Genomic DNA, 14,534 nt, shown 5'->3' on the forward strand with positions numbered 1-14,534 from the left:
TGGAGCTTCAATGGTGGGCATGTGGGGAAAGCATACTAAATCACCTTTCACCTGAATCACCAGCTGAATCACCTTTTTTTTTTCAGTGAACATTTTATTTTGCCATGACTGTAGATTTAAAGTTGCATTTTATTTTATTTTATTAAACACACAAGATGTTTTATTGAAGAAGGGAAAAAAAGTGGGGATTAAGGACTGTGGTACACAGAAAAGTCTGACAGCCTCAGGCACAACCAATTTTTTTCCCCTCCTGCTAAATCCTGAAGCAGGAGATCCAGTGTTCAAGATATTTGGCTTGAGATAATTCAGACCCCAGACACCAGACATGAAGTGGACTCAATGGTAAGGATTGTTATCTGTGTTATTCCTTGTGCTCAAACAAAAATAAGTCATTTAAAGAGTTTTAAAAATTTATTTTAAAAGTGTATTAAATACCCTATTTCTTTTTCTTCTGCTAAAATATTTTCTTTGCTTCTTTTCTTTCTCATCCAAAACAATCACACACTACTGCTGAATAGTAAGGAAATGTACAAAATATCAAGTAACATTAAAATTCAATCTTAAAAATATACTTTTTAATATGAAATAACTCTAAATTCACAGAAAGGTACAAGAATAGTGGGATCCTGAGCATCCTTCGCCCAGTTTGTCCAATGGTGATGTCTTGTACAATAGTGCAACATCAAAATCAAGAAACTGACATTAGGGCAACACTGCTTACTAGACCACAGGTCTAATTCATGTTCCATCAGTTTCATGTTCCACAGTGTGTTTGTGTGTGTAGTTCTATACAATTTTATTAGATGTATAGATTCATAAACCACCAGCATAATCAAGATACTGTTCCACCACCATAAAAGGACTCACTCATGCTGCCTCTTTAGAGACACCTTTCCCGCCTTCCTCTAATCACTTATTTGTTCTGCACCACCATAATTTTGCCATTGTGTCACACAGTATGACCCCTTTCCTCACTTAATGTGATGTCTTAAAATCTATCCAAAGTGGTGTGTGTATCATCTCTGTTGAGGTGGTAAAATACAGTTGACATTTGATTGTTAAACCAACCCTGCACTCCAGGGGTAAATTGCACTTGGTACTAATGTATTGTCTTTGAATATATTGTTGGATTCAATTTGCTAAAATTTTCTTTAGACATTTTGCATTTATGTTTGTGAAGGATGTAGATCTTTGGGTTTTCTCCCCTATTTTTGTAATGTTCTTGTATGGTTTTAGTATCGGGCAATGCTGGCCTTGTGGAATAAATTATGAAGTAGTGCCTTCTCTTCAATTCTGTGGGCCAGACACACAGCAGGTACTCAATGATTACTCCATGGGTAATTTGGAGAGTGGAAAAATGAACTAACAAGTAATATATAAAAATTTTGGCCGAGGAAAAATGTCATATAAGCACCAGCAAACACCAGGCTGTGGAAAGATGGGACATGATTCACATTCATCGTCTCTTGAATCTTAACTCTGACCCCTGAGATGGGAATTCCTGCTTAACAGGTGAGAAGCCTGAGAGATTATGATATGGCTAAGGTAACATAATTCTCACAAACTAAATCCCTGTCAGTCTTCTTCCCTCCTCAGGGAGTATAAATTCCCCTCAGCTGAAGCCATCTTTGCTGGCTGGCGCCAGGTTCTGGAGCCTGAGAGAAACCTCAGTGTCCTGAAGGAGAGTGTGAGGTGCTATGCCCTCTGGGCATCACTCTTGTGAGGAAGGATGTGGTCACTTCATGGAGGGCTCTGAATTGTCTGTATCGGAGAGCGTGGGGACCCTCTGATCTCTGGGACACAGGACAGATGATTATTGGAGTTGCGCCATATGCTTCACACAGGATGTAAGGCCTCAATAACCTGTCAAATTGATGTGTCAGGGTACAAATGAGGGACTGATCATCTATATTGAAGAAGGAGATGGTGCCACCTTCATAGTCCAGGAAGATCCCCACTCGTGTAGGGGGGATTCTCAGAGATAGGTCAATTCTATCAGGATTGAATATGAAATACTCATTTTCTTCTTTCAGTCTCAGCACCCAGTACCCATCGTGGGGAGACAAGGTCCCAGAACTCATCTTTCTGTTAACATCATCCCGGCAGATGCCCAACCCCCACTGCTTATTGCATGCCACATCCACCTCCCAGTAATGTTTCCCTTCCTGGAAACCCTGAGAAGCCACCACACACTCCCTCCAGAATCTCTCCTCCGAGTATGGCACATCTTGAGGAACGCTCTTATAGGTCACAACTTTCAGATCAGTAATGTAGAGATGGGGATCAGCCGTGTCTGGGTCCAGAGTCACCTCCACTGGTGATGGTTGAGGAGAAAAGATAAATTCCTGAGAAGGGAACTTGCTGGGCCCAGAGGTCAGCCCCTCCCACTGCAGTCTGGCTCAGTGGGGAGCAGGGAGGGTGCCAGAGCCAAAGTCTCCATCAGACACTGTTCACCCAGCCCCTCCCTCATGTCCAGGGCAGCCTGGGACTTTACCAATGCCTGGAGATGCCAAAATGTGAGATTCTAACTCCTGTATACTGCCCCAACCCTACCACTGTGCCTCCATGTAAACCCATTATTTGATTTTGTGAGAATTAAGTGACCCTACTATTCAGAATCCTCTCATCTATCAGTTCCTGCCCAACTTCATACAACCCCCCCATCAACCCAGGCAGGCCCTTTGTACTGGTGTCCTCAACTGCTGGGTCTTTACCTATGGCCCTCATTGTCCCTTCTAGTTCAGAGCTGAGAGGTGTGTCTGAGGGGAGCTACATCCCAGGGTGGGTCAGGACATCACAGATTCCTCATCTGCAGGGCAGATGGGCCTCAGTGTTCCTCTAGTCCCCAAAGCTGTTGCTGGTCCCCTCCCTCTCAAAGGCCTACCCAGTGTTCTGTTTCATTGTCACCCCCTTGGGTTTTGGTACCTGCATGTTTCTGGGCCTCTCTCAACTCTGAAAACAAGCAGAAAACAGGAGAGTCAGTGCTTATATGGAGGGAGGAGGCAGAGAGAGGGGAGAACAAGGGTGGTTCTATTTTTGAGTGTCATGGTCCCACCAGAGATCTGATCAAGGTTTGGGGCCTCTCTATAGAATGCAGCCCCTTAGTACCTGCAGACAATTTCAGGGTACCTACAACCCTTCAGACCATCACAAACTTCCCTTTGCAAAGTCTCACATACTTCAGGTTGTCAGAATCCATAAGCTAGAGACTGGAAGGGAAGAGATAAATAAAGGAAGGGAAAAGGAATAGCTTCTCACCTGCCACTACATGCTTCCTTCTCCAATCTGAAACCAAAACACAGAAAAAAATTAAATCACAGAAGGGCCTCCCCAGTGGCGCAGTGGTTGAGCGCTGGGCTGCCAAGCTGCCCGCAGCATCTGCAGCGCCGGTTCGATCCCTGGCCACCGGCGAGCACAGACCTCTCCTGCCTCCCACTGCTCCCCTCAGCAGTGTACTTCATCAGTCTGCCTGTTCTCTTCTATGCTCTGGCTCTGGTGAATTCTCTCACCCTCCCACACTTCTGACTGTACCCAGTGCTTGAATGAATGAATAAATAAATAAATAAACAAACAAATAAATCTTAAAAAAAATAAAATCACAGAATGGACCCAGAGGCAAGTGCAGGAGGAAAGTTCTATATTTGATAATGGTCTTACCCAGTTTTTCATGGGGTGGCATTGATGAGCAAAACAGAATAATCAGTGGCTGAAGCAAGCCCGGATCAAAGTTCAAAGTATCAAACCAGGGATAAGTTAAGCAGATGCCCCATAGATTGTTTACTATTTTGGGCCCACACACCCTCAGAAAACTAGAGTTATCTCCACAAAATGTACCAACAGGCAAAGTCTATAGATAATTTTAGTAAGTTTCAGACCCAGTGCCCACCCTAAAACCCCAGACATCCAAGAAATTCTCATTAGTCAATGGATTGCCAGGTGGGTGGGCCAGCTCCTCTCATGCTTCCTGTCTGGCCTGGGGCCAAGAGAGCACACAGATGGCTTCAAGAACTGAGTAGGAGGGGCCCAGGGGAACTGTGCTGGGGGGTTCGGAACATGATAGGACACTTACCCAATTCTGTCTGAATTTTCCCTGAAACAGAAACAGAGTATTCAGGAGTGTGCAGGTGTAAAGACAGCCCTGGCTCTTCCCTCAGAAGGGTGAGGTATGGGGAAGGACAGGACTCTCCTAGTGCTCTCCTTTGAGATCCACTCCCAAGCCCCTGTACTGAGCATCTCTATAAGTTTTATAGGTAATGAAAATAGTTCCTTCCCCAGTTCTGGGTTTCTACATGAGGTAGGAAGGATCTAATGGGAGCTGACATTTCTGGAAGACATCGTTTTGGGCCGGCCTAGAGGGAAATGAGGAATGTAGCCTTTGTGCCCCAGGTGATGGGCTTCTGGAACCCTGACTAGAAGAACAAAAGTGGGAGGTGAAACCTGATCCTGACCCCACTGGAACCATGAATAAGCTTTATGGCTTATACTTCTCTCTCTTACTTACCCTTGATGAAGGTAATCCTCATGACAATGATACCAATGCACAGGACAAAGCAGAGCACTCCCAATACAATAGACACCAGGTAGAAGGGTGAGGGTTGGAAAAACGTCTCTAAAAAACAATTCACAGACTCTTCAGGAATTGCTGAACAAGGAAGACAGTTTGACTCTCATTTAAGGAATCTTTTACCCCATGATGAAAAGGAAATTTTGGATCGTTTCTATGTAACTTGTGTTAGGATTTTATTTTTGTATATAAAACTGGACACAAAGTGTAAAAAATAGAAGTTGGATTTTACTTTCTTCTCAAAAATTGGTTTTTTTTTAAACAAGCAACAACAAATGTTGGCGAGGATGTGGTGAAAAAGGAACTCTCCTACATTGCTGGTGGGAGTGCAAACTTATCCAACCACTATGGAAAGCTGTCTGGAGTTGCTCAGTCTACTAAAAATGGAGCTACTGTTTGACCCAGCAATTCCACTACTAGGTATCTACCCAAAGGACACAAAAACATTGATTCAAAAGAGCACCTGTACCCCTATGTTTACTGCAGCACTATTTACAATAGGTAAAATCTGGAAACAACCCAAATGCCCAAAAATAGATGACTGGATCAAGAAGACCTGATATATACACACAATGGAATATTATTCAGCAATCAAAAAAGATAAACTCATGTCATTTGCAGCAATGTGGCTGGAACTAGAAGGAATTATGCTCAGTGAAATAAGCCAGAAGGAAAACGAAAAATATTAGATGGTTTTACTTATAACAGGAATATAGGGGAACCAAACAAGACATCAGTGTAAAAAAAATAATAGCAGTACAAAACACAACAAAGCAAAAACAGACAATTACAAATCAGAGACATACTGCAGGGGAGGAGGAGGGAGAGGGATCAGAGGGAAGAAGGGAGGAGGACAGGAGACTGTGGTGATGGTGCACAGGTGTCTTGGGGAAGGAAACTATATGGGGACTCAACCTGAGGGGGTGAAGGGAAGAAAATATTGTTAAAAAATTTTAAAATTTAATAAAAAATTGTTTTTTTTTTCCTAAACACATAACATTTGTGCATTATTTTAAGTGGGCTTTCTTTTACACATTGTTGCTGTCATGTCACATAAATGTCTGTCCATATCAACTTTATGAACTGCCATGCAATTCTCTCCTGGCTCTCTGGTCTGTACCACTGGCCATTTCTCTATATTGTTGCTTTTATTTTGATTAAACCAATCATCACAGCTCTAGGACATATCTTGACAAATACGATATACTAAGCTACTTAGCTACTATCCAGCTGTGTCTTGGTGATTATTTGCCACTTGCTCTGCCACATAATTTTACAATTGACATGTCTAACTTCTGAGAAACTCTGCTGAGATTTTGAATAGTTTCATAATGAATCTTAGAAAAATTCTTGGAAAAACAATAGATTTAAAATATTTTTTCTTCTTATCTGAAAGATGCTTATTTCTCCTTACTTTAGTTTTCTTTAGTGACTTTTAGTGAAGTTTTATAATGTTCTTTAATAAGAGCTTTTTAATATCTTGTTGGATGTACTCTAGTTAGCATCTTTATGTTGATATTGTACATGATCTGTCTGTTTTTCTGTCTTTGCTTGTGTTCACAAATGAAATTTATTTTGTTCATTGACCTTATGGTGCATGAATATGATGAGTTCTCGTGAATTAAAAGAAGTTATATATTTTTCTGAAGTTTTTGTATTTAACCCTTGAACAACGGTCATTTTATGTCTTTCTTCCTGAAAGTTATAATTCTTTTTCATTGTCTTCTCTTATTGCAATATAATGTTGAATACAAATCTTTAATGCATTCATACTTATAAAGTTTCTGATTTTAAATGACATACAATTGTGTGATATTTCTTAGAGGTATTTTAGATAGTTTTTTAAAAATCAGATTAAGGAGGTACTTTCCTTCTTTAGATATTTAAGAGGATTCTTCTATCTGGATTCACAAGAATTTTGGTCATGATGGGTATTAAAATTTATGATTTATTTACATCTGTTAAGAAACTTAAGTATTCCCCTACTTAATTATGGTAAGAATTACATTATTATATATTCTTAAGTTGACCTAAATTACAAGTCCAGGAAAAGTTCAATTCAGTCATAATACATTAACTTTTTTACACACTATTGGTTACAATTGCAATTTTACATACTATTGGTTTAGGACTTCATATTTTTTGTTTCTAAATAAGTTTAGTCAATATTTTTTCCATACTGCCCTTGTGTTATCAAAATTATTCTAACTTAAGGAAATGAGTTTAATCTTTCTATTTTCCTATTTTTTTGAAAACTTGATGTAAGACTGAATTTTTCCTTTTTCTTGAAAGTTTGGTAGATAAAATGATAAAATGATATGACTGGTGTCTACTTTGTGGAAGAAATTTTAAATACTGATTCAATTTTTTCATGGTTATAAAGCTAACCTTGATGGTTATTTTTCCTTGAGTTAGAATTTATATTTTGTATTTTTTTAGAAAATCTTTCATTTCATCTCAAACTGAATACTCAAACAAAATAGCATAATGTTATTCAAACTGCCTGCCTTTTAAATTTCTGTTGCATCTTTACTTCTGCTCTTTTGTTATTTCTGCACTATTTAATTATGCCATCTTTCCCTTATTTTGATTGATGTTTTCAGAAGTTATCTATTTTAACAGCACTTTGAAACATTTAACTTAAACTTTAAATTGCACCATTTGTTTTCTTATTTCTGTGAATTCTCTTCTTTATGATTTTCACTGTTCTGTTCTCCTCAAATTTATTCTAAAACAAATATCCATGCCTAGGAAATATATTTTCAGCCTTTTCATTTCTAATATAATGACTTGAAAATGTAATTGTGATTCACAAAACTATATTAGTTCTAGCTCACATATTATGATAATTGTGAATTCATTATCATTTTAGCTTAAGAATTTTCTAATTATTGTCATTTTTTCAAATATCCCTCAGTTATTTTTCTAAGTGTGTTTTTAATTTTTGTCAAACATTAAATTTTTTTTTATAATTTTTTTTATAGAGGCATGTTTTATTTATTTATTTATTTATTTATTTATTTATTTGTTTGTTTGTTTGTTTTGTTTATACATGCACTGGGTACAGTCAGAAGCGCGGGAGGGTGAGAGAATTCACCAGAGCCAGAGCGGGGAGCAGAACAGGCAGAAGGACCGAAGAACACTGCTGAGGGGAGCAGCAGGTGGCAGGATCAAACATTAAAATTTTAAACCATTAACTTTCTTACACTGTGATTAAAGAGCATTGCCTATGTGATGTGAGTTCTTTTGAAAGTATCTTAAAATTATTTTATATGCTTGTCTTGGTGGAAGTTTGTTAATATCCCATGTGTGCTACAAAATAATGTTCAGAGGAGACAGAATATCTATTAAATAGAATCTAATATCTATTAAAAGAATATCTATTAAATAAATCTGAATAATTTGTAGTTGAAATATTCTATACTTTTATTATTTTGATCCACTCATTTAATAAATTTTGGAATGCAAGATATATTGACTTTTCTTTATATTCTTGTGGATATTTGTTTGCATATATATGGATATATAATAATGTATATGTACTTATATTTTTATATTTTTTGGTGTATTGCCTTCTTATATTTGTGAAACCAATCTATTTATAATGATGTGTTTTTCTTGAAATCTCTCTCTTCCTTTTCTTACATTATATATCAGCTATGAATATATATATATATATATATATATATATATATTAGCTATGGCTCTACTTTTGTTACTATTTGTCAGGAAGATCTTTTTCCACATTTTTATTAAAAGTGCATATGTTTTACATTTTTTGCTTATGCTATGCAGCAATGGGTATTTAAAAAACCTAATATGACATTCTTCATCTTTTCACTGGCAAATTAATTCCAGTTACATTGACTGTGATTCCAGGCATATTTGGGTTTACTTCATTATCTTCAAACATTTCAAAATCCATACTCTAGGTTATACAAGAATTCTCCTTCCCTCCTCCTCCTTCCCACTCACCTCCTATCCATACATTAAGTTTCACATCTTGGTCCTGGTCACGGTGCTGGATAGAGCATGATATATTTCCAGTATTTTCTCCAACCCTAATGGACGTTTCCACATGAAACAGGCCTTGCAAGTCCATGTTCACCTTCAAGTCTGAGGGCAAATCATGTCCCTGTGAACTTTTCCATTTAATTGTGGGTTGTGGGAACCAGCCTGAGGACTTGCACAGTAGCTGGATATTTCCACCATGTCCGAGAATGGAAATGAGAGGAGCTAAGCCCAGCGCTGGGGAGGAAACAGAGAAGGGATGAAAACAAAGATCATACAACAAGCCTACAGCTGTTCTGAGCCAGATCCATGAAGCTCACAGACATAACACATCATCCTCTGTCTCCCTCCCATTCTCTTACATAGACTCATATCTCTGCTCTAAGCCCTTTCATGAGCTTTGTTTATTCAATGAGTATTTAGCAACCACTGTATTTGTGATTATTACTAATTACAAAATGTAATTAAATAAAGAGTCCCACCTAATGAAAAATTTCCTGGCTAAGCAGAAAGAAAACTGAAATGAATTTTATTGTGAAAAGTTCACATACAGAGTAAACTCTGAGGCAAGAGTGAATTAATGTTAGGCAAAGTCACAGGTTTTTGGAAATGACATTTGTGCTCTGCTATATCAGATGAATAGGGGTTTTGTATGTGGACAAGTAGGGGAAAGAAAGAAAAATGCCAGATAGAGACAAACCATGATGTGGTGAGTGGATATGCTGTGATATGTACAAGGACTTATGAAAATTCTTTATTTTTAGAGTATAATGTGCAAGAATAACAAGAATGAGACCTAATAGACCTATGGAGACTGTTAGAATAGTGATGCAAGGAATGCAGATGATATCTCTTATACTCATTATAGGGCTACTCACTGGCTTCCAACAGGTAGGGGTTATTACCGGATCTACATGTTAGAGATACCCTCTGCAGCTCCATGGAGAAGGGACCCTGAGGATCCCTCAGGAGCAGAGTGGCCAAACATGCAGCCACTGAAGTCATTTAGGGGAGAGAAGCAAACCAAAATAGTGCAGCTAAAACTCTGAATATTAAATTATCTTTGAAACCATAAAATGGCACAAATAGACAAGGATCTGAATATTGAGCCTAAATAGATGATTGCCTGGTTAAAATGGAAGGAACCAAAGTCTCTTAACATAACCAAAACGTTGACATTTCAATAAAAAAAACATCATAACAATAACCATGAAAATATCAACTTGAAAATATATATATACAGTCGACTGATGCCAACACAAAGATGAGTCAGATGTTGAAACTATCAAATATGTGTCATAAAGGTGACTCTAAGAGTTATAATTTCACTAGAAACACGTAAAAATACATAAACTCTCTGTCAGTAAGCATTTAGGTCGTTTCCATGTATTGGCTGTTGTGAATAGTGCTGCAATGAACATAAAAGTGCATGTATCTTTGAATTAGCGTTCTCCTATTCTTCAGATACTTTTAGGAGCAGAATTGTTCAATCACTTGCTATTTTTATTTTTATTTTTTAGTATTATTAATATTCAAAATCCTATTTAAATGAGGTCAGGAGACTAGAGAATACAGTTCATGTGTAGATCAGAATCTACAAAACCCATAATACCTAGCCTTCTCCCACTGTTTCTTCTCTGGGTACAACTGTGGGTGGGTTTAGAGGTTATACAGGTCACTGGAAACAGGAAATAGAGAAATGCATACAACTTTCACCATGCACACATATTCCCCGCCCATTTCCTGTGTTGGTTTGTTTCTAAATAAATAAATACTGTTCATGACTTTACTACATGATTGCCTTTTCTGAAGTCAACATGAAAATCTCCATACCATTTCCATATAGGCTGCATCAATTTGCAATACCACCAATAGTTTATGAGTGTTCATTTTTCTCCACAACTTTTTACCAGCACTTATATATGTGTGTGTGTGTGTGTGTGTGTACATATGTAAGTATGTATATGTATACATATGTATTTGGTATGGGCCATTCTCACAGGTATGAAGTAATATCTCATTGTGATTTTAATTTGCATTTCTAGTACTAAGTGGTATTGAACATTGTTTTATGTGCCTCTTGGTCATCTATATATCTCTTTTGAAGAAGTTTCTACTAGATCTTTTGCCCATTTTTTGATGATTATATTTTCTGTTGTTGAGTTGTATCACTTATTTTTATATTTTGTAAATTGACCACTCATCAGATATCTCATGTGCAAATATCTTCTCCCAGGTTGCTTTTTTGTCTAGTGGTTTCATTAGTGGTAGAAATGCTCTTCAGATTGATGTAGTTGCATTTGTTTATTTTTGCTTTTGTTTCCCTTGCTGTTGGAGTCACATTCCCAAATACATTTCTGTGGTTGATATCTAGGGGTCTATCACCTATGTTTTCTTTTATGTATTTTATGATTTCACATCTTATATACATGTCTTTAATACACTTGAAATAATTTCTGTGTGTGGAGTTAGGTATGGATCTAGTTTCATTTCTTTTTTTTTAAAGATTTATTTATTCATGCATATAAGAGCTAGGGTACAGGCCAGATGTGCAGGAGGATGAGAGGATTTACCAGACACAGAGTGGAGAGCAGAACAGGCAGACTGACTGAAATACACTGCTGAGGGGAGCAATGGGCAAGACAGGAGAGGTCTGCCACACCATGTGGGTATCTCTGCAGCCAGCTGGGATTGAAGCTGGCTGTGGATAGCTTCACAGCACTGTGCTCAACTGCCTGCGCCACCAGGGAGGCCCTCTAGTTTGATTTCTTTGCATGTGGTTGTCCAAGTTTCTTAACATCATTTGTTAAAGAGGTTTTTCTTTCTCTCTATAGGGTTATAAATCCATTGTGAAATATTAACTGTCTATATTTGTATGAGCATATTTTGGGGTTTTCAATTTTATTCCATTGGTCTATGATTTTGACTCAATATCCTACTGTTTTGATGACTATTGCTGTACAGTATAGTTTGAAATGAGGTTGTGCAATTCTTTTATTTTTATTCTTGTCTCTCAGGTTTGCCTTGGCATCACAGTCTTTTGTGGATCCCTACAATTTTTAAAATTAAATGCTATGAAGATTTTGATAAGTATTGCACTGAATCTGCAAATTGTTTTAGGTTACATTGTAATTTTAATATTTAACATTTGATGTTAGTTTATTTTGCTCTCAAATTTTTTTAATTTAATGTAGTCCCATTTGGTTATTTTTGTTTCTGTTTCTTTGTTGTTGGAATCATGCACCCAAATACATCTCTAATATAATGTCACATGGTAGTTTGCCTACGTTTCTAATATAGTTTTCATGTTTTCTGATTTTAGATATAAATCTTTAACCCATCTTGATTTCATTTTTGTGTTTGTGATGTGAAATAGTAATGTAGATTCACTCTCTTGCATGTGACTGTCCAGATTGCTCAGCACCATTTGTTGAAGAAATTTTCCTTTTTCCATTGTATGCTCTTGGCTTTTATGTCATAAGCTAACCATCCATATATTTGTGGTTTATTTCTAGGCTCTCAATTATAGTTTAGTAATCTTGATACAGGGCAGCAAGGGGCACTAAATTGAGCCAAGGACACTGACCAAATAGTTTACCAGTCACTGTCTGAGTTCTTTACCTGCGTGCACAATTGCAAGATTACTCAGGCTCAAGAAACAACAAAAATGGGATTTATTTAACAAACTGGGAAAAACTAAGAGTTACTGAGGCCAAAAATGGCCATTTACCTCATCCAAAGCAGTGTCCAGTGATTTTAAGTTCTAAACATAAGCATCTAAGATGCCATCTTCCCACCAGTGTGGACACAGAGCTCCTCTCCTAAACAATAGACCACATGCCCAAAATGGCATCTTCCTGCCACTGTAGAACTGAAGCATGCAGCAGCCAGACTATAGGCCAGTTTCCAAATCATGAAGACAATATAAGACATAACAGGAGATACTCTGAGAGCTACCAAGATGCCCCAGAACAGCACCAGACTAGCAACACTCAAAACAGCAGCTACAGTGGCCAAATGACCAAACAAACAGCCACACTCACAGCTCAGTGATGTGCCCAGCTCCTGGTCTTCGCCTTCTCTGCCAGACTGTAACAGCAGCAAAACTGGGAACAGTTTTAGTCACTTGAATATTTGCAAAGCCTCTAAACTTTTCCTCTCTGAGGTTGGCTGCTGGAAGCCTCCATCTTCAGAGGCCCACAACAGTCTTCTGGAAGATCAGCATGGTGGAGGCTGAAATTGCTAACCCTGAAATCGCTGAAGATCTGAAAATACTGAATACTGAATAATCCTGGGCTGCTGCTGCAGTCCCTTATATATCTTATCATTCGCTCCACCCCAAAATGTGATACTTTTTAGCATTTTTCCTTGGGCTATCTATCCTCACCAGCACCACCTGTAACAGCCTTTGACTTCAGCCAGCCATCGGTTACAATCTCATGTCTGTTGGTATTAAATTTCGTATTTTTTTTTATTACTAGCACTGTATTTGAAGAATAGTTTGAAGTCAGGGGACATAACAACTCCATGTTTCTTTTTTTTTTTTTTTTCAGGATTGTTTTGTTTAGTAGAGGTCATTGGTGTGTTCATTCAAATTTTAGCATCATTTGTTGCATTTCCTTCAATGATGACATTGAAATTTTGATAGGGATTGCATTGACTCTTAAACAACTGATTTTCAGTATAGCTAAATAGCCTTATATTGGAAGAAGATGCCATCTAAGTCTTCATCACTAGAGAGAAGTTAATGCCTGCTTTACTAACTTCAGAGGACAGGTTGACCTTTGTCAGTATATAATATCATTGGTGACTTTAAGATCAAGCCATGTTCATTTACTGTGGGCCTGCTAAATGTACCATTCCAGACCCACCAAAGCTCCTTTCAAGTAAAACGAAAGTAGGAATCTTGATTGCCCTGGTGAAATGGGTATACATCACCAGATATGAACATGACCGGGAATGCCCAGAGGGCCAATGACTGATGTACTTTGTATCCCAGAGACTGATCAGTGGAATGTTTTGTCAATAAGATTGGAACCACGGGTGGTGATTGGGAGTATGATTTACCTGATCAGTGGATTCACCCTCTGTAAAGCCCTAAATAAACATAATATTTTTAGTTTTACCCAGATTCTCTTTGTTCTCCTATCAATAAAAAGGCCAAGATCCATTATATGACAATCCCATAGCCAATATCATTCTCAGTGATGAAAAGTTGAAAGCATTTCCCTTAAGATCTGGAACAAGACAAAGATGCCCACTCTCACCACTGCTTTTCAATATAATACTGGAAGTCCTAGCCAGAGCAATAAGACAAGAGAAAGACATACAAGGAATCCAAATAGGGAAGGAAGAAGTAAAATTATCCCTATTTGTAGATGACATGATAATATACATACAGAACCCCAGAAAAACTAATCAAACTAATCAACCAGTTTAGTAAAGTAGCAGGATACAAAATCAATTCATAAAAATCAGTAGCCTTCCTATATACAAACAATAAATCTGAAGAAGAAATCAAGAAAACCATCCCTTTTATTATTGAAACAAAGAAATCAAATACTTGGGAATGAACTTAACAAAAGCAGTAAAGGACCTGTACAAAGAAAACTATAAAACAATGTTAAAAAAAATAAAAGAAAACATAAAGAAATGGAAAGACATCCACTGCTCACGGATTGGAAGAATTAACATTATCAAAATGGCCATCCTACTAAAAGCAATTTACAGATTCAATGCTATTCCAATAAAAACTTCAATGATATTCTTCAAAGAATGTTAGTACAGGGCTCACCAGCAGAGGGACCAGGGGTAGTGGTTGCTTCTGCTCAAGCATGATTCGGCAAAAGCTGATGAAACAATAACTGGATGTTATAAGATCCACGTAAAGCGCATGTTCAGGCCACGTAAAGCGAATGTGCAGGCCACGTAAAGCGCATGTGCAGACTTTCCTATATAT

At 37.6% G+C, this 14,534-nt stretch overlaps 1 protein-coding gene across 1 annotated transcript in view; it reads right to left on the minus strand.

Annotated features, from left to right (window-relative positions):
• Nucleotides 1–1,575: 1,575 nt before the first annotated feature.
• Nucleotides 1,576–14,534, minus strand: part of LOC311176737 (butyrophilin-like protein 8) — a gene marked incomplete at both ends in the record, with an annotated part of 32,024 nt that continues 19,065 nt past the window's right edge. Inside the window, 6 exon segments of the mRNA XM_084242383.1 lie at nucleotides 1,576–1,680; nucleotides 1,683–2,314; nucleotides 2,926–2,952; nucleotides 3,259–3,285; nucleotides 4,070–4,090; nucleotides 4,502–4,642. Of these exon segments, the coding sequence (XP_084098509.1) occupies nucleotides 1,576–1,680; nucleotides 1,683–2,314; nucleotides 2,926–2,952; nucleotides 3,259–3,285; nucleotides 4,070–4,090; nucleotides 4,502–4,642 (953 nt within the window).

The sequence above is a fragment of the Talpa europaea genome (assembly GCF_964194135.1).
Source record: "Talpa europaea genome assembly, chromosome: 9".
Lineage (NCBI taxonomy): Eukaryota > Metazoa > Chordata > Mammalia > Eulipotyphla > Talpidae > Talpa > Talpa europaea.